Source organism: Ailuropoda melanoleuca, unplaced genomic scaffold, assembly GCF_002007445.2.
Source record: "Ailuropoda melanoleuca isolate Jingjing unplaced genomic scaffold, ASM200744v2 unplaced-scaffold9223, whole genome shotgun sequence".
NCBI lineage: Eukaryota > Metazoa > Chordata > Mammalia > Carnivora > Ursidae > Ailuropoda > Ailuropoda melanoleuca.
In genome coordinates this window covers 81,728-105,710 of record NW_023254685.1, presented here as the reverse complement: position 1 = coordinate 105,710, position 23,983 = coordinate 81,728, and the positions used below count along the sequence as shown (strand labels likewise).

Here is a 23,983-nt window from a genome sequence, read left to right as displayed (position 1 = left end):
GGGCGCTCCGGGCCGCCCCGCTCCCGCCCTATCGCGGCGGGATCTGCGGGCCGCACGGAGCCGGGAGGCCAGGCGCCATGGCCAGGGCCCCGCAGTCCCGGCGACGCCCCGCGGCGCCCGGGAGCGCCCTGCGCGCCTTGCTGCGTTGCAACCTGCCCCCCGGCGCCCAGCGCGTGGTGGTCTTCGCCGTGCTGGCGCTTCTGGTCCTCATCAACGTCGTGCTGATATTCCTGCTGGCCTTCCGCTGACCGCCCGGGCAGGGCGCCGCGGGGAACCGCGCAGGGGTGAGTGGCGCCCGCGTTGGGCTCCTTCGGCCGCCGCGCGTCTTCCCTTTCAGCCCTGTCCTCCTCGTTGCCCGCTGCGGCTCCCAGCCCGCAGTGGCCCGAGGTGCGGCTGGCCCCGTGTGGCCCCCATGAGTCCCGCACCGGACGCCACCAGGGGAGGCCTCCTCTAACAGCCCCATGTGCCAAGGCCCGGTCTATGTGTGCGCCCCCCTGGGCATGCGGCCCTGCAGGTGACTCAGGGGCGTAATGACACTTGTGCCACAGGGTCCTTCCATCTGTCCTTTGTGCCGTGGTGTGTGTGTGCGTGTGTTTCTCTAAAATGGCGCGTCTCTATGTGTAACTGAGGATGCGGATGCAGCTGTGGCCACGGCTCTCTGGTTGTCTGAAAACTGTACATGTGACTGCCGTGTGAGCGGATCTGGACATGCGTTTCTGTGTGGGTTGAAAAATGTCTGGGAAGATGAGTGGGCTCCTCTTCACATGTCATCTGCAGTTGCTTTTCCCATTTTAGGTCTTAGTCGTCTCAGTCAACGTGCCCCCACTACAGGCAGAGCCCCTCCTGCACCCGCTCATAGGTGGACATTGTTCCCCCCCATCCCCTGCTGTGCAGGAGCCCAAAGAAGCTGAGCCACGTTTCTTCCCAGACTGATTGGAATCCTCCACCAGCCTGCATATGTGAGAGAGAGGAGGAGATGCGGCAGGGTGGAAAAGGTGGTGGGTGGTCATCAGGGGGAACTTTGAGGCAAAGCCTGGCTTCCTGAAGCCTGTCAAAATCTCTAAGGTACAAGAATGGATCCTGCCCCCTGTCCCTCCACGGGGACAGTTCTCCCAACTGCCTCCACGCAAATATTCCATGTCTCAGAGCCAGCTTCTGCTCCCCACTGCTAGGCCAAAAAAGAGCCTGCAACCCTTGCCCCTCAGTCTGCTGGACTTGAACCTGGTGCAGCTGCATCTCTGACAGCGAGCATCAGGAAGGGCCTCTGCCCAGAAACCCATCCAGTGTGGGCCCTGGTGGCCTCTGGGCTGTCCTGGAGGTAGAATTCATCTCTGACCTCTTGGAGCTACATTTTGTCTCGGTGACATCACATAATGTCATTGCTATAAGCTGGCAGAGTGCCTCGCATTTGTAAATCTGTAGAGGAGCTGCTGTGGTCCAGGGAGAGCACATTGTTACTGTGGGCCTCAGTTGGGACCAAAGCACAGGGAGATCGGGGGAATTGCTCATGGTTGTGTGTCTGTCAAGTACCTCCTGTGCACAGCAAGGTACTAGGACAAGTACTAGGTCGCAAAGATGACCACACCCACTACCAACAAGGGCTTCTGGATGACTGGACAAGGCAGGTGTGGGGGCTTGTCCATAAAGGTGTCAGGAACCATGGTCTCTCTGGGAAGCCCTACCTCTTTGTCCCATATCTGGAGCCCTTGCCCTGCGGCTATATAGGAAACCACCTGTATGGAGCCGTACGTCTCTGCAAGGGCTGGCGGAGGAAAGTCGCAGGAGGAGGCACTGGCCCATACAAGAGGGGCTTTTGCTCAGGGCTCATTTGAGAGAACCGGGGTTAGGAAGAGACACCTGACCTGGTTAATATTAGTAGGGAACAACCCGGGCAGGGAAATGGTGGGAAGCTGGGCTGTGTTAAGTTTGTCTGCATTACGTCTTCCCTGCCTGGGCTCCATCAGCAAAAGGCAGCTTCCACGCTGTCCTGGAGACCTGCATGTGCAACCCATGCTGAGGATGGACAGCATTCACCTGCAGTGCGGCATACCGTTCGCAGGAGATCAAAGCGTAGCATCCCCTTAGCGAGTGTATAAATGTGTGTTGGCAGGGGCATGTCGGGGTGTGTGCAGGAAGGGGGAGTCTCAGGACACCCACCTCTCAAGGATCAAAACTACCCATATAGTCTGTAGTCATACATTCCCTCCATTGTGATGCATACACTTGCCTGAGGTCATACACACCTTCTGTCCTTATGCTCACACTCACCCTTGTTCACACCCATCTTCTGTCCTGATGCATCTGCGCACCTGTGGTTACTGTCCCTGAAAGAGGACAATCACCTGCAGCCCACATTCTCACTAGCTCACCCACACCACCCTTGAGCACTCTGCTTCCTCCTTGTCTTCAGGCAAGATCCTCCAAGGCTAGGGGATGTAGGGGCGCCTGGGTGGCACAGCGGTTAAGCGTCTGCCTTCGGCTCAGGGCGTGATCCCGGCGTTATGGGTTCGAGCCCCACATCAGGCTCCTCTTCTATGAGCCTGCTTCTTCCTCTCCCACTCCCCCTGTTTGTGTTCCCTCTCTCGCTGGCTGTCTCTATCTCTGTCAAATAAATAAATAAAATCTTTAAAAAAAAAAAAAAAAAGGCTAGGGGATGTAGCCTGCTCGTGCGGAGTGGGCCAGCTCCGGGCTGCCCAGTCTAGTACTGCACCCTAGGTACCGCAGGCACTTTCATGTGGCCTCACTGAGTCCTCTTGTCTCATCTTGTTCATATTGCAGCCAGGAGGTCTTGATCCTGGGGGCCAGGCCCTCCTGCAGAAGAGGACATGCCTGTAGTAGGTCTTTTTAGCTGGGGTGAGTTCAATGGCCCCTCAAGGAGGCATCAGCCCCCCAGAAAGAACCCAGGGCTTGGTGCCCAGGAACCCTGGGTAGGCGTCAGGAATCTGCAGGCCCGGAACGGCTGTTGCATGTGAGAGTAGGCCTACACGTCGGCTGTGGGTCATTTGGAGGAGTAGTTTCATCAGGGTGTAGAGCAGGTCTCATCCCCAGAAAATATGAACTGCACGTTTCTGAATGTGCTTGCTCAGGCCCTACCCTGGAGGAAGGTTCCAGCCTGAGTGGGCTCTGGTACCCAGGTGGCCTACCCAACCCTTCACCCTGCCCGTTCAGGGCCCAGGGGAGACCTTCTAGCTACTGGAACTCTCAGGGGGAGATCCAGACAGTCCTGCCGCAGCCCCGCTCTGGTTCCCATTTCAGCCCGAGGAACAGCACACATACTGCGCTGGGAGCACCCGAGAAGTCCCCACTGGACCTGAAGCCAAGGAAGGATTCATTCTCACGTGTGGGGACAGAGGCAAGCAGCTCAGAAGAGGAAATAGCTGGTGCAGAAGGCCTGACTGGTGATGCTCTGAGGCCTTGACTGCCATAGAGCCACCTTGCAGAGACAACACTTGGTCCCAGCAGAGAGGGGCATGAATCTCACCTCTTGTATAGCCCCCAACCTACCCCTCCTCTTGTCCTGAGCCCCAGAGCCATTCATTATTCATGCAGCAGAAACTGAGCCTACATTACAGGAAAGCAGGCTTCAGCCCAACAGGAAATGGAGCTCTAAGCGCAAGGACTGCCTGGGGCATGGAGGGAGGGAGGGAGTCCCATCCCCCTGCCTCTCAGGGCAGGGGAGCATCCCTCCTGGTGTGAGATCCGTGACCATGTGGGAGGAAGGAAACACACCAAATTATTTCAGCAGAGAGAAATTACTATAAAGCATTGTGAGCCAGGTATAAAGTGCTTGACTCCATAACCAAGTGCACAAGAACAATCCTGAGGTATCTATTACAGAGATGGCAGCTGCAAGATGTACCTACCTCCCCTAGAGCTGGGGAATAAAGGAGAGAGGTTGAAATAGTTAAAGCTGAGGATCCTGCGGGCCTTGGGACCTAGAAGTCTGAGGCTAGGTGCTGCTCAGCTAGTGCTGGTGGTGGGGGGAGGGCCATGAGACTGCTTCTGCAAGTGGTCAAAAAACACTGCAAACCAGATCCAGCTACTGTGATGGCTGGGTGCCCCTGCCCCTCGTACCTGGGAGGAGTGGCACTGTTGCTTGCCAGGTGACCTCACAGGTAATGCAAGTCCACAAGAAGCCGGTAGGAGGGAGTAAGCCCCTTCTCCCTCCAGACTGTGGTCCCCTCCAATGCCACATTAGGAGAACCTAACGGGGCAGCTGGCACAGAAGAAATGCTGCTTGCTGTACTCACCCCCAGCATCACAGAGCAGAGCAGAGATGGTAAATAAAGCGGATGCTAATAATTGAATCACTGGTCCAGTGGGGTGGGAGGAAGGTGTGCCCCGTGCAGGGGAGTGAGCAACACACTTGCCTCTCAGATTCTGTGGCTCACCAGGATTCTAGCGGTCAAGTTCACTGCAGGTGTCATCATGAGCCCTTCCAGGCTAGACATGCCCCAGGCAGAGTCCTGTCCCCTGAAGAATGACTGGCTCAGATGGAGCCTCAGTTCACTCCTCGGTAACATGAGTTAGGATCCCCTCTTTGCAGGGCTGCTGAGGGATGAAGGGCAGAGGGCAGGAGCACCCTGCCCCATGAGGAGGTCCATGACAGCCTTCCCCACTGACCTGCTATCTGTGGCTCTCTCCACAGCTCATCAGTGATGGCAGTGTGGTGTGTGCAGAAGCACTCTGGGACCATGTCACCATGGATGACCAGGAACTGGGCTTCAAAGCTGGGGATGTCATCGAAGTAATGGATGCCACCAACAGAGAGTGGTGGTGGGGTCGTGTTGCTGATGGCGAGGGCTGGTTTCCAGCCAGCTTTGTGCGGGTATGGCACCAGCCTGTGCTTCTCCTATGCCCATAAGAAGTCAACTGGCTCTGCTCTTTAGTGCAGACTTGAAACTGCTCTGGGGTCTGAGGTGCTGGGTATGGACTCCCCCAGCCCCCCACCTGCCCCCACCCTCAGGGCTGTGCTGGGACAGCAAGGCTGTGGGTTGGGGATGGGGACCAAGGTGTCAAGAAGGCCAGCCACAGAGTTGTGACATAGCCTTCCCCCTCCTGCAGAACCATCACCAACTCCTGCCTGCTCCCATCCCTTCCTTCAGGGTGCCCTCAGTGTCCAGAAAGGAACGGGTCAGAAATGATGGTGTCCGGATTCTTCCAGGGGGAATCTGCATGTTAGAATTCCATCACCACGATCAACTCAGCACCAGGCATTTACTAAACCCCTTGCAGAAAATCTGGAGGGGCATCTCAATTATAACTTTCACAATGCCCTGGGAGCGGGGAACAGCCACTTACACCTGAGAAAACTGAGGCATGGACGAACCAAGTCGTTAGCACAAGAGATCACAGGAGGGGGACCCAGAGCCTACCTGTGGCAGCCTTTGGTCTCCAAGGAAGGAATCATGGTACCCTCGCAGAGGCCAGGCAGAGGACAGTGGGGAGGAGTATCCCCGATAGTGGGGTTCATTGCTTCTCCTGCCCCAAACCCCGTGGATAAACTGCCCACCCTCCACCTCCAGCTTGTCCTACTCACAAGTCAGAGCCAGAAAGGCCCCGTCAGCCATGCACTCCCGTCACAGCCCCCGAGGGCAGGCCCTGCGTAAGCAGGCGCTGGTTCTGGACCCTAAGAGAAGGAGCGTCTGCTCCGCTCCCAGCACTGAGTCCAGAACCAGCAGAGGAGAAGGGAGAGAAGGGGGAGTGGGCACCTTCAGAGGGGCAGGCGTGGTCTCGCGTGTTGGGGGAAAGGGGCTGCCGTGTCTACACATCCTCCGAGCTTCAGTTCCCCGCTGCCGCCGCGTGCCGGTCGCGGGGCGCTGACCCTCGGCGGGGGCTGACCTGAGGGGCGCTGACCAGCCGCGCGCTGCCTGCAGCTGCGGGTGAACCAGGACGAGCCCGCCGACGAGGAAGCTTTGCGGGCGGGGGACGGCGGGGCCCAGGATGGAGGGGCCGAGGCGCAGAGCAGCAAAGACCAGATGCGGACCAACGTCATCAACGAGATCCTCAGCACCGAGCGGGACTACATTAAGCACCTGCGCGACATCTGCGAGGTGAGCCTGGCGAGGGTGCGGGGGGTGGAGCGGCGGGGTCCGGAGAGAGACCTGACGGGCCGCGGGCCGCAGGGCTACATCAGGCAGTGTCGCAAGCGCGCCGACATGTTCAGCGAAGAGCAGCTGCGCACCATCTTTGGGAACATCGAGGACATCTACCGGTGCCAGAAGGCGTTTGTGAAGGCGCTGGAGCAGAGGTTCAACAGGGAGCGCCCCCACCTGAGCGAGCTGGGCGCCTGCTTCCTGGAGCACGTGAGCACACCCCGCGCCGGGACGGCTCCCGGGACCACTCACCCTGTCCCCCCACCAGGCAGGCCCCCTGCCCTGCCCAGCTCTGCTGCGAGGCCGCACCCGGCTGCGCACACACACCCTGGCCGCAGGCATTAGCCTCCCTTTGACCTTGTCTCCCATGCCTGCCTCCTCTCAGAAGTCGACCCTGCAGGTTACGGCCCAGGCAGCCTGCTGCTCTTTTCCCAGAAGCTTCCAGGCCCCACACCCCTACTACCCAACTGCCCTCACGCTCCCACACTGTTTCAGCACTGTCTCTCCTTGTGTGGGAGGCAGATCAAGTCAGAGAAGGCTCCTTGGAGCAGGGGTGCCTGTGAATCTGCCTGAAAAGATTTGCTTGGGCTATAGTAAACAGAAGACAGGGCTGGGCTGGACTGCTTGTTGAGCGTCCTCTGAGCTGTTCGTAACAGATTCTGGGCTTCCTCACACAGTGAGAAAGTTTGTGGAATTTGTGGAGTATACAGTGCTTGCTTCCACTCTAAATGCCAGCTGGCATTTAGCCAAGGTTCATGGGATTGCCCTGGGCTAGGTGGACTCCTTCTCACCTTGCCTGGTAGGAAAGGCACTTGTTACTCTCCCTCTCCTGTGGCAATCATGTGGGGTTGAGCAGAAAATGCCAGGGCCAGCCCATGAAGGACAATGTGGGTTCCTTCCCAGTGTTCGAAGGGCCCTGGAACTTCCCACTCCAGTGGCAGGAGGAGAACTGGCAAGGGAGACCTTAGGCTCCCCGAGCAGGAACTGGTGGTCAGAGCACCTGAGTGAGTATGTGATTTGCAGGAGGCAGAGTTGTGATGGGGGGGGGGGGCACTTTATCGATATTACCCAGTGTGACCATCCCAGCAACCCGCCAGGCAGCCAACTGCTATTACCCCCCTTTCCCACCTAAGTCCATGAAGTCCTAGTCACTATAGAGCATACCCACCCTTTCTCTAGCTCTAGGTAGATGGAACTTAAAAAAAAATAAAATAAGGGGCGCCTGGGTGACACAGCGGTTAAGCATCTGCCTTTGGCTCAGGGCGTGATCCCGGCGTTATGGGATCGAGCCCCACATCGGGCTCTTCCGCTATGAGCCTGCTTCTTCTCCCACTCCCCTGCTGTGTTCCCTCTCTCACTGGCTGTTTCTATCTCTGTCGAATGAATAAATAAATAAAATCTTTAAAAATAAAAAATAAAAAAATAAAATAAAATAAAAGGCATCATGAGTGCCCTGTACAATACACACACAACGTGGATATATGTGTCACATTGTGTTGAACGAAGTGACAGTGGCTATGTTTCAGATACGAAGCCAGAGCTTTGTGAAGGAGAAGCAAGACACTGGGCTGAGGATGAAAACAATCCGGGGGACATAGTCAGAGACCCTGGCACCATTTAATCTCTCTTTATCTCTTTCTCCTCTCCCTCTTTCCCTCCTTCCTTCTTCTTCACTCCTTTTCTCCCTCTCTTTCTCCCTGTCCTTCCCCCTCTCTCTCCTCTCCTCTCTCTCTCCTTCTCCCTCTGATTTTTGGCCTTGATAACGCTTCCTTATTAGCATCATTGATTTCATCCAAAACACCAGACATGTAGTCAGAATATCTGCTGAGGGCACACACGTGCCTGAGTTTTCAGATCTCTCACATCCCTGTGCCTAACTACATAGTGTGTGCCCAGTGAAGTCAGTAGAGAGAACTTGGGCCCTGAGCCCAGCTCCTGAAGGAAGTGCAGAGGCTCCCGCTCCCTCCTGACGCTGTGCCTGAGTTGCCTGGGTGGCCTGAGGGACAGGGGGTCACCACTCTAACCTCCAGCTGTGCCCCCAGCAAGCGGACTTCCAGATCTACTCAGAGTACTGCAACAACCACCCCAATGCCTGTGTGGAGCTGTCCCGGCTCACCAAGCTCAGCAAGTACGTGTACTTCTTTGAGGCCTGCCGGCTGCTGCAGAAGATGATAGACATCTCGCTGGACGGGTTCCTGCTGACACCGGTGCAGAAGATCTGCAAGTACCCTCTGCAACTGGCCGAGCTGCTCAAGTACACACCCCCCCAGCACAGGTAGGAGGCTGCTAGGGAGGGAGGGCCGCTCGAGGCTCTTCTGCCCCGGGCTGGCCGGTTTGTTGAGTCCTCGTAGTGTGTGGGCACTGCTACAGGCACTGGCTGACAGTCCCCGCTGTCACATGCTGTTGTTGTAATGAGGGAAGAGGACAAAAATGGGATATTTAGTTCTGCTGCGCCCAGCCAGGTGTGCGTTGACAAGTGAACAACTGGCCAAGGGCAGAGCCCCAGAGGGAAGCAGCTCCACAGGGGGCCCTCTCTGCTGTCTGTAGTGCAGCCTTCTTCCATCTCTCTTCTGCCCCAGGGATTTCAAGGATGTGGAAGCAGCCTTACATGCCATGAAGAATGTGGCCCGGCTCATCAACGAACGGAAACGGAGGCTTGAAAACATCGACAAGATTGCTCAGTGGCAGAGCTCCATAGAGGACTGGGAGGTGAGAGTCCCACACCCCAGAAAATACCATGGGGCTCTGCCCCTGAAAAATCTAGGAAGGAGCTGAAGCAGGGAGCCATGCTCTTGGGAGCTGGTGAACAGGAACTAGTGGTAAGAAAGCTGGTCCTCTGCCCCGGCCAACCCACCCGAGCACTGAGCTGCAGGCCTGGTGGCCCCTTTCCTGGTCAAGAGTGTAGGGCATGTGTGAGATAGGATGTCGCTCCTAGGGCAGCCGGCCGGCCCAGCAGGAGGACAGGCCAGCCCCAAGTTTTAGTAACTATTGGAACTCCTCCCAACAGAAAGGTTCAGGCCTGCCACAGCACTACCAAAAACTGATTGCAATGGGTCAGAGCCTCCAGGTTCCATGCTTCTGGCTTGCATATACCTCTTGTATCTGCCAGTCTTGCCTTCTAAAGCAACCAGAGGCCTGAACTAATGGGGTGTTCTCTCACCTCCACCCACTAGCCATAAAATGTTATGAAAATACAGATTCTTGGGCCCCACCCTAGAAATAGGGAATTAAGAATCTCTGGTGGTGGGGCTGAGCAATGTAGTTTGTTTTGTTCGGGGTTTTTTATTTTCCTGGTGGCTGGTTCTGAGGCACCGCCCTGGCTAAGGACCCCTAGAAATTCACTTATCCCAAACTGAACAGCTCCTGGCTGTGGTTTGCAGTTCCCAGGAGGAACCGGAAGGGGGCAGGGCTTAGCCTGAAAGTTTGAAGTCTGATGATGGGGCTTCAGGTACTAACTACATTTAGCTGGGAAAACTTCCTTAGCCCCTAAAAGACAAGGTTCACGGGTGACTTCTAGCCAGGTGTAATTATTCTCGAGTGCAGCACTGACTGAAATATGGGAGCCACATAAGTAATTGTATGTGTTCTAGTAGCCATCTGAAAACAGAAAAAAAGTGAAATTAATTTTAATAATGTTTTATTTAACTCAGTATATCCAAAGTATCATTTCGGTGTGTACTCAACATAAAATCATTAGTGAAATATTTCACATTCTTTATTTTATTTATACTTCAAAATTGGTGTTATTTTACTTACATGACATCTCAGCAGAGACTACCACATTTCAAGTGTACATACCACTGGCTGCCACGGGACCCCATTTTGCAGAGACAACCAACTTGTAGGTCAGACGACTTTTTCACTCCCCACCCCAACAACCCCCACCACTTCCTTGAGCTGCAAGAGCAACCCCTCCCTCAGTGGCCTGCTACTTGCTACTTGCCAGTGGGGGCCACAGGCAGGCCAGGCCAGTGGGGAGCCCGCCCAACCCATGATGGAAGCAGGAGCAGTGCAGTGGAGAGGGCTTCCAACACTGGGTGCACTCAGCTCACAGCTCTCCTTGGGGCTCCCCAGGGGGAAGATCTCCTGGTCAGGAGCTCAGAACTCATCTACTCGGGGGAGCTGACTCGTGTTACACAGCCACAAGCCAAGAGCCAGCAGAGGATGTTTTTTCTCTTTGACCACCAGCTCATCTACTGCAAGAAGGTACCAGAGTTGCTGTGCACTGCTGGATGAGCCATTTAGAGCAGGAGCGGAGGGGGTGAAGCTGAGGGGTGGGAGCAGCTGCCAAAGAAAAGGAACCACACAGGCGGCTCCTTTTCCTGGGGAACTTCAGTGGCATAGGCCCTTTCCTGGTCAGGCCTCTAGGGCCGGGATGAGGGTGATTCTCGGCAGAGGGAGTCAAATAGCCCAAGGACCATCGGGGTGGCCCTCACAGTCTGACCAGAGCCCCCTGACCTAGCCCCTGCTTGCTTCCAAAGCCACCCCTGTGTTCCTGCAAACCTCAGCTCCCCCTGAGCCCCGGGGTCCTTGCTCCTAGGGCCTCTTCTTTGCTGTTAGCTTCTACCCTCTCAACACATGCCCAAGTGACCCCGTCCAGGAAGCATGCCTGGCCACTGGCCCTGGTACTCTTCTCTGTCATGCAGGATGGGTCCTGGGCCAGTTTCCATGGCTGCCTCCCCATGAGACTATGGGTACCCTAAAGACCCTCCAGGCAAATCAATAACTGTTCACTGAAGGAGCGAGGCTCCTCTGTCATGGGTTCAGCACACAGCTGTGGGCCACAACACACTCACTCTGCCCTCATGAGCTCACCATGAGCTGGGAAAGTGGATGAGGAGCCACTTGCAGAGCACAGGGTGAGGCATGAACATGGTCAGGAGAGTGGTTCAGAGACCTGGGAGGGACCCGACAAGCAGGACAGGGCAGGAGCTCAGAGAGTCTCTGGCAGGACCTTCTCCGCCGGGATGTGCTGTACTATAAGGGCCGAGTGGATATGGATGGACTGGAGGTGGTGGATCTGGAGGATGGAAAAGACAGAGACCTCCACGTGAGCGTCAAGAATGCTTTCCGGCTGCTCTGTGGCACCACGGGAGAGAGTCACCTGCTGTGTGCCAGGAAGCCTGAGCAGAAACAGCGCTGGCTCAAGGCCTTCGCCAGGGAGAGGGAGCAGGTGCGGCTGGACCAGGAGACAGGTGCGAGACCCCATCAGCCTCACTCCACTGTGGGGGCCTCTCAGCCCTCCTAACCCCTGAACGCAGGGTCAGGAGAACCTTGAGACTGAGACAGCATGTCCCACAGCCCAAGGGCCTCAGCTTTTGGCAAGGCCCCAGGGCATGGGTCTCCTGGCCTATTGGGGGTTTGCTTTTAAAACACATATGCATGCACACTTCATAAGGTGGGGGCCCTCTGCTCAGTTGCAGACCTGATGAGGCCCCTTTCCAGCACAAAGCACTCGAGCAGGATTTGGACACTGGCTTTGAGAAGCCTCCCCAACCCTAACATAAGAAAGGCACCTCCGCACTGCATTCCTCTCCTCTCCGTGGGCCTCTGGGCATCACGCTGACCATGATCAGATTGGCTCTTGGTCTGGGAAAGCCGCAGTGGAGAGAGAGGACACCGGGTCAGGGTGAGAGATGGATAGGGCCAGGCTGTGGGAAGCGCCCTCGTGCATCTCCTCGGCCTGGCTCCCAAGGCAGGCTGGCTGGGCAGGATGCTGAGCATCTGCAGCATGATGGGACCTTAGGCCCTGGGGGAGGTGCAGGGTACACAGAAGACCACACAGGTGCAAGAGGCACAGGACAAGAGGAACACTGGCTGGGGAGGAAGGGGAGGTGGAAAGGCAGCCAAGTCCTCAAAGCAGAGGTCTCATTTGTGGCCCTCCCTACCAGGCTTCTCTATCACTGAGCTGCAGAGGAAGCAGGCCATGCTGAACGCCAGCAAGCAGCAGGCCACTGGGAAGCCCAAAGGTAAGCAGATGGTACCCTACCTCCTCCCATAGCAGCCTGGCCCTAGGCATGATCAAACTCTTTTCTGACCCCCCCCCCAAAGCAAAGCCAGCTACCTGGGGCCATCTGCTGCCCACTGCCCTTTGCAGGTGTTTGTTCCCAAACACTGGTGTTAAGAGGCCACTGGTAACAAAGCTTTAGACGGTGTGTGGATTTTGCTCTTAATTCCCTTGGGTACCCCAGAGCAGTAGCATTAATGACAGTGCACCTCCCCAGGCAGGACTTCTGGCGCGCCGTGTACGATCACCTGGCAAGGAGCTCAATCCCCATTTCTACGGAGATGTTAGGCTCCTGACATGGAGCCTGTTCCATGGAGGAGCTCCAGGGCCCCACACGATCTCTGCAGGCTAGAGGGTGGCCCAGGCCACTGGGTGTGGTGGGCCCCATAGGAAGGAGGTTCCCTCCCGCAGGAGCAGGCCCCATTCCACCCCTCTACTGTGCAGAGGCTGCCAACTCTGCCCTGTGCCACCTGGCTCCCTAGGCACCTATGAACCCTGCTTTCTTCTGCCCAGCCCTCAGCCGGCCCTACTACCTGGCACGCCAGAAGCACCCGGCACTGCCCACCAGCCTGCCCCAGCAGCAGGTCTTGGTACTGGCAGAGCCCAAGCGGAAGCCGTCCACCTTCTGGCACAGCATTAGCCGGCTGGCACCCTTCCGCAAATGAGCCAGCTCGCCATCCGACAGCACTGTCTGGACCTGCCCCACCAGTAGGCCTCCAGCTTTTTCTCCCCAAGGCCCACCGCATGTGGCCTCCTCTGCCTGTCACGCACACTGAAGTTATGGGCTGAGTGAGGGAGCTGCTTGGCACCCCATTCATGGATTCTTCCCCACTGGTGCACTGAAGACACCAACTGGAGGGGCAGGGCCCACAGCGGTGAGCTCCCGCCACCCTCTGGACCTCTGTGGGGCCTCCTGGGAGCCACAGCTCAGAGCCACCGGCCAGGCCAATATGTATGAGAAGACTGGCCGCTCTGAACCCTCTTCTCTGGACATCTTATCATCCCTCCTCCTGTTTCCTCTGGGCAGACCATCTGCCTTTAGCTCCTGCAAAGTTGGGCTCTGTGCCCCTCTGCCCTCCAATTGTCCCTCAGGCCCCCAGTCCCCAGCTGGTGATGCCAGGCAACTTGCGTCCCTGAAAGGTGGGAACCAGAATTCTGTGCACAAAAATGGCCCAGAGCCCACTCATTTTTGCCTCCCAGCCCCTCTAGACACTCCTGGCTGCTGGACACCCTTCCTCACTTGTGATGTGTTTGTTTATAGTGGAAAGAAAACAAAACCATAGTCACTGTATACTTCTGTCAGGGTTTGTGACCAGTCCACGTGTAGCTGTGGGTTGACTCCAGAACCTGGTCCCGGTTTTTTTGTTTGGATTGTGCTGCTTTTCTAACAGTGGGGAAAAAGATTAGTGACACAGAAAGACTGCCTTACCCTAAGTGAGTGTGAGAAGCCATAAGGACTAAATTCTGTGGCCCAGCATCCAGGACTGACCCATCAACCCAGAGGCCGGTGGACATGTGAGTTAGAGGGAAGCCCACGTCCTGCTGAGAAGGGTCCCCCATGAGTACACCCAGGACCTGACTTGGTGTGGAACACTGAGCTGCCCCTCTGGCCCACGGGAATTCAGCAGCATGTACAGTCAGTCACTCTTGCACTATACCTTCTCCAAGCCAGAAACCACATTTAATTTCATAAAGAAACTTAAGAAAAGTAACCTGGCTGCCAGCCCTTGTTTTTCCATTTGTGTCTGTGTATTTTCTTTGCATGCACCATCCTTCCTGTACTCTTACACCTGACTCTGCCCTGGCCTTTCCTTCAACAGGAAGGATGAGCCCAGCATCACCCAGTGCAGTGGGAGTTCACTTATTTGCAGACCATGCCCTCAGAGCTTTGGTGGACAGAAGCAAAGGTGACAGGGGAAGTACTTCAGAGGCTCAGAAGGAGCAGGGAGGACAGTGTATGGCCTGGGAACTGTCCTGGTGTGGGATACAGCTGGTTCAGCTCCTCCAACCCATTCAGGCCTGGAATCCTCCCTGGCTGCCAGCTTCCAGAGTTGATGTTTAGCTGAAGTTGGCAAATGTGAATTTGGGGGACAGGAAGTCTGCAATCTTTCTGGGTCTTAGCATCTTCCTCGGTGAAATGGAGAATGAGTCCTCCCATGAGGACCCAGGCCAAAGGACCAGGAGAAGAGGAACAGGGCCAGCTGTCCTCCCCTTCCCCCGGGGGAAACAGTCCCCACAACCTGCTGCCTCCACACACCCTTACACACTGTGATGTCAGTGCCACACAAGGTCACTGGGGCTAAGCACCACAAGGCCCTCTGCCCCCAAACCCTGGATTACCTAACTTGAAAGAAGCTACATCACCTCCCAGGCAGGCCATGCCAACTTGAGATAAAACCCACAGGGAAAAAAATAAAAATTACAATATGCAACACAAGTCAATCTTTATTGAAAACTGCAGTATTAATACATAACAATTCTTGTTACAATAAACGTGCTTTTAAGAATTTTAAATCTGAGCTCATCTACTCATCAGATTGCATAAAAAATTAAAATAGTATGAATTTCCACATAATGGAACTGGCTCAGGATGGATGTTCCATTCCTTTGTATTGATTGACACTGTAAGTTCAATGCAGAGGTGAGGGATGCCTTTAACACTGGAAGACAATGCTGACTTAAGCTTTAAAAAAGTACCAAGAGAACAGTCTTAAAAAAAAAAAAAAACAGTATTTTAAAAATCATTACCAAAAAAAAAAAAAAAAGGAACCATTTCTTAGTCAGTCACAACCCATGTGGCTCCTTGGGGCCTCTCCTCCATCACAGCAACCTGTGATCACAGCCATCTCAGCAACCCTGACCGGAGTGCAGCAGAGCCCAACTATTTTACTGACCACTAGTGTGAACGAGGACCCATGGGAGACTGACAAGACTTAGGAGGCCCAAACGAGACACCTGTCATCTCCAACACACCAGCCCTGGGAGTGCAGGTTTCCTGAAGCCCTCTGCGGGCTTCCTGAACAGACAACTGCCTCTCCTCTGTCTCCCTGTCCCAAGTAAGTAAACTTTAGTCCTGGGGATCCAAATAAGGTTACCCCTACGGTTTTCTGTTCTTCAAATGAATGGGGGGCTGCGAGGTGGTGGGGGAGAGGTGAGGGAGGATGACAAATCATCTGGAACACATAGTATCAACTTTGTGACTTTCTACCCAAAAAGATCAGACCCTCCTCTGCAGCAGGTCATCTGCAAGTCTATTCAAAAAAGTCTGATGTGCCTTCAGAAAGCTCAGGCTGAGTAACAAACAGCTCAGGGAAAAACACACACAAACATCTGAGATGTGCTACAGAGAAGAGCTAAGCAGTACGCCCTTCCCCCAAGCTAACCACACTCCTCTGTATAGACCCCCACCCACCCTTAGAAAGCACCAGAGAGAAGAACCAGAAGCTGCCCCACACCCTCAAGCCACTCACCCTTAAAACTGCCCGTGAGCCTGCTGAGGGGTCAGACAGGCATCCTGTCCTGTCTGGGAAATACTCAGGTTGGCAATGACTGGGGCATCCAGCCATTAGCTGCCAGATAGGGAGAAGGTGGCCCAACAGGTCAGAGAAATACTGTTTCCAACAGTTTACAAGAACGGGTGAAGTCTGGGTTTCCTTTTTGAAGTAGGCCCCAATATTGATGTGGTTGGTGTGTGCCACCTTTTCACCACCAAATGGCAGACACACTCACAGAAACCCATGGCCAGATATCAGCATATCCAAAGAATGTATTTCCTCTCATTATAGAAGTGATGGTGCCACTAGATGGAGGAAGGCACTGTATGCCCAGCGTGGAAAGGGCAAGATGCTCACCAACCAGGTGCCCAGCCCAAGGCTCAAAGCCTCCCTCATCTCCTGTAAATACTACATTTGCATAGCACTCAAGAAACAGATTCACAGAATAGCCAGTGGTAGGGCTAATAACCATACCAACAAGAATGCTCCAAAAATATTTAACATGAGACAAAAGATTCTGGAAGCGCCTTGCCTCCGTGCCTATCACCATGAATGGCCCTGGCCCTGATGCTGGCCTTACTTCACAGAGTCAGCAAGCTGATGAGACCAACGCTCATCACTAAACACTCAAGTCACCTGGCCCAAATCCAAACAAAATCTCCATAAGCAGAAAAATAGACCTCCTAAATCTTAGCAGGGAGGCCTACTGTAGAACAATTTTTTTTAATACCCATGATGACGTTCATGTTTAGAGGAATTAGGTCCTTGGCTTGCCTATCTCCACTTCTAAAAGAACCATAATTCAGCTGAAAGACTCTCAGGAATGTCACATACAAAAAGAAAAGCAAAGTTTCTCTGAATGTTCCACTATTATGCCTGGGATATCAAATTATGAAACAGAAGTCTATTCCTTAATTAATTTTACTGGAATTAAATGCTGTTAAAATTACAACCTATGATAGTTTTGCTACTATTCATATGTCCAGATTCTTACCTGCTAGACGAGATCTACTTTTCATTACCATATTTGACAGCTGATGCCGATAGGTTCAAAATTGAAAAGATTTCCAGAGATGTATTCCATTATGCTAAAGTATCTGATAGAGTCTCCCAACTCACCTTCACAAAAGGGAAAAAAGATTTAAAAAATGATAAGGGGGAAAGTGTTTATGAAGCTGATATAAATGGGGGCAAAATGCAACCTGCCCTTCTTGTTCTCAAAAACACCATTTCATTCAGTGCTTGTGAAAATGCTCACCCTGTGTGTGCCACGTCTCAAGCAAGCCCAATGAAGCATCCTATATAACTATCTTTCTGCTCAATTCAAAAGACTCCACCCCTCACATGTAGTTTGTGTGTGTGTGTGTGTGTGCGCGTGCACATGCGCGTGCCCATTTTGATGTTTAGGGCTTTTCTAAAGATACATTAAAATCGTATTTTCTCCTAGTCTGTAACAATAAACTGGGGAAATTGACTTTCTTTTATTTGGTCAGTTCAGCCCTGGAACCCTTAGAACCTGTCAGATATTTATTACAAACCATCTACTATACAGATGGAATTACCAACAGAGTTGAAGAAGTGGACACAAACCATGTGCCTGGAGTAAATGGTGCGTTCTCTCTCTCTCTCTCTCTCTCTCTCTCTCTCTCACACACACACACACACACACACACACTGCCAAACACACACATGGGTTAAGTGCTAATGAAGCAATTTAAAGTACTATCAGTAAGCACACTATGTTAATAGACATTAGGAATAAGGAACCTTCTATTTACAATGATCCATGCAAAAATATTCCTGAACTTCTTATAAAATAAAATGTGAAAAAGAAAATTATGGGGTACTTACTATAAAAAATAAGGTAACCAAAGGCTCAGGGGTCAGGTGTCCCACTTACCAAATGGGGCCGAATGCCAAACCAGTGCCAGAGCCCCAACCTAGCTGCCAGAGATGTAGGGGAAGGGTCCCCTCCCCAACCAAAGCCCACAACACTTGAAACAGTGATGGGGTGAACAGGAGCATACCCCTCCCCCACCTGACAGACTGCTGAAAGGGAACAAAACCCTCACCCTCCCACCCCTCTCTGAACAGACACACTCACATCGATACAAGTTGGGCACATTTAGGTAAAAAACTCCTCTTCATTTCTTATGTACAATATTCAGACTTTAAACACAAAATTCTTTCTGAATAAACCCTAGCAGGCAAATGCATTCTGATGCTGCCTGGCCCTTTGCTGTCCATACCTGCTTTGTGCTAAGAGCCCTCAGCACAAGACATGGCAGACAAGGCTCACAGACAAGAGACACCAGCCCCTCCCTCACACCTCCACAGACCCATCTCCAGGAGCAGCCTCCAAATGGTCTCAGATGACAAGCCCCGATGAGGTGGATGGGCCCAAACACAGCCACAGCCCTGCCTCTCTACAAGAAAAAACTTCAAATACAGTTTTGTTCCCTTTTAATAGTTCTTAAATATACAACTTTCTTCATAACAGACAGCTGAAATCTTTGCCCTTCTTTTGGGGGGGGTGAGAACAGCAATGCCTACATATGTTTTCAGTGGACTGAAACATTTCTTGGGGGGGGGGAAGGAATGGTTTTCTAAGCTAAATAAAGAAGCCAATACCTCCTCCAAGTGTGGCTGTTTCTCCTTCACATATCTTCCATCCCAGGAAAATAATTTAGTTCTACAAAGGACTTCTCCAGTAAAGATACAGAAAACCTCATCTCTATCTGTAAGAAGCTTATAATGAAAACTTAGATGGCAGAGAAATTGCTTTGCTGATACATAAACCACCTCTTGCCCCTAACTATACTGGCCACACAACTCTACACTTTCATGATCTTTAAGAACATGCACACTACAATGCCCCGTGAGACGAAACAGCAAGAAAGGGATGCCCAGTAAGCTGGCTGCATCCCAGGCAATGGTGGCCCTCCCTACACTCTCCCTGTCCCCGCAACTCTCTCCCTGCGCCATGCAGTCAGTGTGAAAGAAACAGTTGGCTGAAAACTCCAAGTCCACGTTACCAATCGGCAACCCACCTCAACCCCAAAGGCTGAAGAATCATCATCTAAGGGATTTCAGATACTCTATGAAGAAATTCACTTTAACACTTATAACTTTAAGACTCTGCATACATTACAACAGTGCATTAGTGATACAAGTTATAAAATGCTTTTCCATTCCTTTGGGTTTTGCATATGATGGTTTTGCATCAGTCACCGCAGGTAGATTGAGCAAGCTTTGTTTTTGTGTTTGTTTTTTTTAAACATGCATTCAACTAGATATGATTCAGAATAGATTAATACTCCCTTTTTATCATTACAGTTAGCTAAAAAATTGCCAGGCAGCCCACAAAACAGGATTTGCTTTAAGACCAACCCACAGAGTTAGTTGGAGACTAATGGCGCTGGGACCTGCTGGGCCGGGCCATAGTAGTGTTTAGCTAAGTGTAGAGAGCATTAAGAAGAAAGTCCGGGTTGGAGGCGCGAGGCCTGCAGCACCAGCTGTGGAACCTCCATGATGTGACTGCACAGCTCCATCCTCAAACCTGGCAGGGGGGAGAAAGAAACACAGTCAACAAAGAGTGCCTCTGGCACCGCTGCTCCAAAAGAGAGGTGCTTCATTCAACTGAAGGAGGACAAAATCCGCTACGCCCAGAAAAGGCAGCAGCAGGAAAGATCACTGCTCCTGGTTCCCATGGTACTCAGGGTGACTTCCAGTTACAACTAAAATCCTATTTCCTGCAGAAGGCAGTGGGAGATTAGAGCACAGGAAAGGAACGAAGTCTATAGTGTACACAGCAAGTACTCAATGGTTTCCTTCCTTCTACTTTATAGGGTCCCAATAAAGAACAAAAATTAAATACCACACTGCTCTTGGATTAACAGGTAGCATTTTTCTCCTTAGTGCTTAAAATGTTAGATTTGTCATTCTGTACCAAAAAAAAATGCACTTTAGTCAAGAGCCGACACAGGTTTCACCGGTCACTTACATTTGCAGGGTGATCACCACTGAGGGGGCACGTAGCTGTAGGTGGGTGTTCCTGGGGCCCGATACGTGGGCACAGTGACTGGGTGGGGGGCAACAGGAGTTGGGGAGTGGGCGGTCAGCAGGGTACCTGGAAGAAAGAGCAGCTGTCTCAGTGGTAGGCAGCACCACCCACACACAAGGCTAACCTGTGTCACCACACAGCTCCATGCTGCCTGACGAGAGGGCTCTGGCCTGGCATGGCTTAAAAGGAAGGAGGTACACAGGAAGAGGGGTAGCCTTGACCTATAGCGCCGTGAGAACTCTGATCATACACAACTCAAAGTCGTATGATCACAGCAAGCTCATATGATAATGTCTATAAAAGACTTCGTGCCTTCCCTTCACACGAGCATAGTCAATTTTTGGAAATCAGATCATAATTGACAAAATAAAAAAATTATTATTCAGCCTTAAAAGGGAAGGAAATTTGTTACATGCTACAACATGGATGAACCTTGAGGATGTTAAGTAAAATAAACCAGTCACAAAAACATACCTCCAAAAGGATTCCACTTATATGAAGTATCTCGAGTAGTCAAACTGACAAAGTAAATAGTGGTAGCCAGGGGCTAGGCTGGGGGTGGGGGGCCCAGGGGATAAGGCGAGTTGTTATTTAATGAGCAGACCTTCAGTTTTGCAAGGTGAAAAAGTTCTGGAGATCTGTTTTACAAAAATGTGAATATACTTATTTAACACTACTAAACTATATACAGTTATATGGTTAAGATAGTAATAAACTGAAGAAAGGGAAGATTTCAAACTACATGAGCTTCTGAGTACACAAAGATAAATATATTTCCCTTATAACTACAGAAAACTCAGCAACTCCCTGAGCCCATCTGTAGATAAGCAGAATCTCAAACCTAATAGCCTCACCTTGCTTCTCTTCACTTTCCACCTCCCTGCCCACAACCAGCCCACAGCCTGCAATCCCTCCCTCCACATGCCTCAAACATGCAGTTTCTGTCCCTTCACAGGTAAGTATGACAAACCCAAATACAATGGAGATTCTGGGCAGAAAACACACACCTTTCTCTCTGGCACAATCTCCCTATGTTGAAGTTCAAAAAAAAAAAAAACAAAACCATAACCAAGGGCAAGCAAGTGTATCTTGTGTGCCTGGCCGCCCAGCCATAGACAACTCATGCCCACTAGAGGTGACCCAATCCCTAGGCATTACATCAAGTCCCCAGGGGCTCCACAGTTCCAAGAAGATGTGCACATCCTACCCAGGAGTCTCACGTCTCTGCGATTTATTTCTCTGACCAAGGGAAGCCTTGGGAAATAAAGTTGATCAATGCCAAGGATTTCTACAAGTAGCTGTTATGACTAATAACACAAAGCCAGTCTTCTTAGATTTATGCAAACACCAACATTCACACAACTTGCCCTGCAAAGGCAGCCCACACTAAAGGGAGGTACCAGGAGGGCGAGCTCACCTAGACACAAAGTAATCCCCTTCTGCTCAAGCTTGGTATGCTCATGGTGGGGACTGGCCACTCCTCGGCCCTACTGCCAAGGGCTCAGCTCACCCGTCAAATACAGAGATCACTACCCAGTCGTGCCCACCGGAATGGTACTTGGTTCTTGGCTTGTCACTCTAAACCCCAGACCCAGACTCCTCTCAACTGAAAGGAGAAGAGGAGGAAATGAAGGGAAGGGAAAGAAAAAGATCATATGCTGTTCCTTTCCTAAAGTGTATGTCCTTCCATACAACTTGAGCCATGAAAAATCAAACCAAGGGTCAAAGACTTAGTGAGCTCTCCCTTCCCCCGGCTCTCATGCCACTGTAAAACAGGCAACCCAGGGTCAAGGACTCACCTGCTGACATGGCCATAGTGGTCCCAGCCACCATGCCCATGGTGACGCCGTTGCCTCTAGGTGGAGGAATGGGAGCAGGGTACACCGTCGCTGGCATGCCATTGGGCTGCACCACTGTGGTGTGGTGGATGACGTGAGGGGGTGCTGCATACAGGGGCTGTGTGTAGTACGTGCCTTGCTGTGGAAAAGAGGAGAGACAACTGCCACAGGGCTCCACACCCCATGGATCAGAGCCCAGAGAGAACCAACCCTTCCCATATGCACAGTGCCCATGAGCACCGCTGTAAGACCCACAGCACACCCCAGGCATACCTGCGCGTAGGGGCTCTGCTGGGGGTAGGCACTTCGCACAGGGTACACAGCGGTCTGGTAGGGGTTGGGGGAGGAGGAGTATGGTGGCACTGCCCCGCTGGTGGGGGAACAGGACACTTTGTAAGGTGTGCCAGGAGTGTAACCTGAAACAAAGAAGCCAATGGCTGTGAAAAACCCAGAGCTTTTCCTCTAAGGTCAGGAACAAGACAAGGATGTCCACTCTCACCACTGTTATTCAACTTGGTACTGGAAGTTCTAGCCACAGCAGTCAGACAAGAAGAAATAAAGGTATCCAAAATGGTAAGGAGGAAGTAAAACTGTCTCTATCTGCAGATGCCATGACACTACACACTGAAAACTCTAAAGACTCCATCAAAAAAACTATTAAATAAATTTAATAAAACTATAGGACACGAATATACAGTAACCTGCTGCGTTTCTACACACTAATAACAAAGTAGAAAAGAAATTAAGAAAACAGTCCCATTTACAACTGTACCAAAAAGAATAAGATACCTAGGACTAAATTTAACCAAGGAGGTGGAAGACCTGTGCTCTGAGAACCGATGGAAAAAAACTGAAAACACCACAAACAAATAGAAAGATACACCACACTCATGAACTGGAAGAATATCACCAAAGTGTCCACACTACCAAAAGCTATACACAGATTCAATGCAATTCTTATCAAAATACCAAGAGTGTTTTTCACAGAATTAGAACAAACAATCCTAAAACTTGTATATGGAACCACAAAAGACCTCAATAAAACTGCTTTCTAAAAGTGAGAGGGGCTCCTGGGTGGCACAATCAGTTAAGCATCCAACTCTTGGTTTCGGCTCAGGTCATGATCTCAGGGTCATGAGACTGAGCCCCGCTTCAGGATCCACACTCAGGGCAGAGTCTGCTTGAAGATTCTCTACCTCTCCTCCTGCCCCTCCCCCAACCTCTCTCTAAAACAAATCGTCAAAAAATTTTTAAAAAAAAGTGTCTGAGATACTATTTCTCATTCATTACAAGACAAGGGCTCACTCACACTTAGTTCATGGAAGTGTCAGATAGTACAACTTCTCATAAAGCTAGAGAAATACTTTCCATAGGACCCAGCAATTCACATTCAGGTATCTGCCCTAGAAGAATGAAAACATACGTCTACAACAGGACTTATAAAAACTGTTCACAAAATTTATTCGTAATAGTCAGAAATTGGGAAATAATTCAAATGTTCATCAAAAGGAAAATGGATAAATTATGATACATCCAAATTAAAAAAAACTAAGTATCAAAAGGAAAAAAACAAAAGACACCAGACACACAGGAGAGCACACGTTGTATGATTTTATTTTCAATACATAGCATATAAATACACCTACGGAGGGAGAAATGGTAGGGGTAGTTTGGAGAGGGCAGAACAAAAGCATCTGGGATGATCAAAGTGCTTGGTATTTTCTTTCAGGTGTGATTACATGAGTACATACAATTGTCAAAATCTAACTGAACACTTAATACATGGGTGTTTGTGTACAAATTATACCTCAAGTTTAAAAAATAAGCTGAGTGGTGCACATGGGTCACTCAATTGGGCGTCTGATTGTTGATTCCGGCTCAGGTCATGACCTCAGGGTCCTGAGATCAAGCCCTATGTCGGGTTCTGTGCGCACTGGGGAGTACGCTTGAGATTCTGTCATTCTCCCTCTGTCCCCCAGACCCAGCTCACACATACACACTCTCTCTCAAACAAATAAATTAAAAAACAAAAACAAGCTGAGTATTAAAAAATTAAAGTTAGAAAAATTTACATTATCAGACTGTGGTTAGAAGTGTACATATAATTTGTTTTTAATTTAAAGGAGAGAAAGAGAATGAATGACTCCCAGGAATTTAAGATCTATTTCTTTATTGGGGACGAGGGGCAGAGGGAGAATCTCAAGCACACTCCCCACTAAGGGGTGGAGGCCAACAATGAAGGGCTTGATCTCAAGACCCTGAGATCATGACCTGAGCCAAAATCAAGAGTTAGATGCTTAACTGACTGAGCCACCCAGGTGCCCCGAAATGCACCAGTTTTATTTTATTTCCTTACTTATATATTTACTTACTTATATATTTACTTACTTACGTAATTCCATTAGCCAAAGTATAGTACCTCATTAGTTTCAGATATAGTGTTCAATAATTCATCAGCTGCATTATAACACCCAGTGCTCATCACA

General features: G+C 51.3%; 2 protein-coding genes across 6 annotated transcripts in view; one reads left to right on the top strand and one right to left on the bottom strand.

Moving 5' to 3' along the window:
• The window catches only part of ARHGEF4 (Rho guanine nucleotide exchange factor 4), a 233,643-nt gene extending 219,871 nt beyond the window's left edge, over positions 1–13,772 (top strand). For 2 of the 3 annotated variants that reach the window (XM_034653501.1, XM_034653500.1), the window contains exons 6-14: positions 4,649–4,828; positions 5,877–6,053; positions 6,126–6,305; positions 8,138–8,370; positions 8,675–8,804; positions 10,170–10,301; positions 11,047–11,290; positions 11,987–12,064; positions 12,616–13,772. In XM_034653501.1, the coding sequence (XP_034509392.1) occupies positions 4,649–4,828; positions 5,877–6,053; positions 6,126–6,305; positions 8,138–8,370; positions 8,675–8,804; positions 10,170–10,301; positions 11,047–11,290; positions 11,987–12,064; positions 12,616–12,767 (1,506 nt within the window). In that variant the 3' untranslated portion in view covers positions 12,768–13,772. Of the gene's footprint in view, positions 1–4,648; positions 4,829–5,876; positions 6,054–6,125; positions 6,306–8,137; positions 8,371–8,674; positions 8,805–10,169; positions 10,302–11,046; positions 11,291–11,986; positions 12,065–12,319; positions 12,434–12,615 lie in introns of those variants that run through there. The other variant, XM_034653502.1, reaches the window with a different exon arrangement.
• Positions 13,773–14,529: 757 nt separating this feature from the next.
• Positions 14,530–23,983, bottom strand: part of FAM168B (family with sequence similarity 168 member B) — a 41,169-nt gene continuing 31,715 nt past the window's right edge. For all 3 annotated transcript variants that reach the window (XM_034653503.1, XM_034653505.1, XM_034653504.1), the window contains 4 exons: positions 21,771–21,913; positions 21,459–21,636; positions 19,600–19,725; positions 14,530–19,155 (listed from right to left, as the gene is read on the bottom strand). In XM_034653503.1, coding sequence (XP_034509394.1) covers positions 19,613–19,725; positions 21,459–21,636; positions 21,771–21,913 — 434 coding nt within the window. In that variant the 3' untranslated portion in view covers positions 14,530–19,155; positions 19,600–19,612. The remainder of the gene's footprint in view (positions 19,156–19,599; positions 19,726–21,458; positions 21,637–21,770; positions 21,914–23,983) is intronic.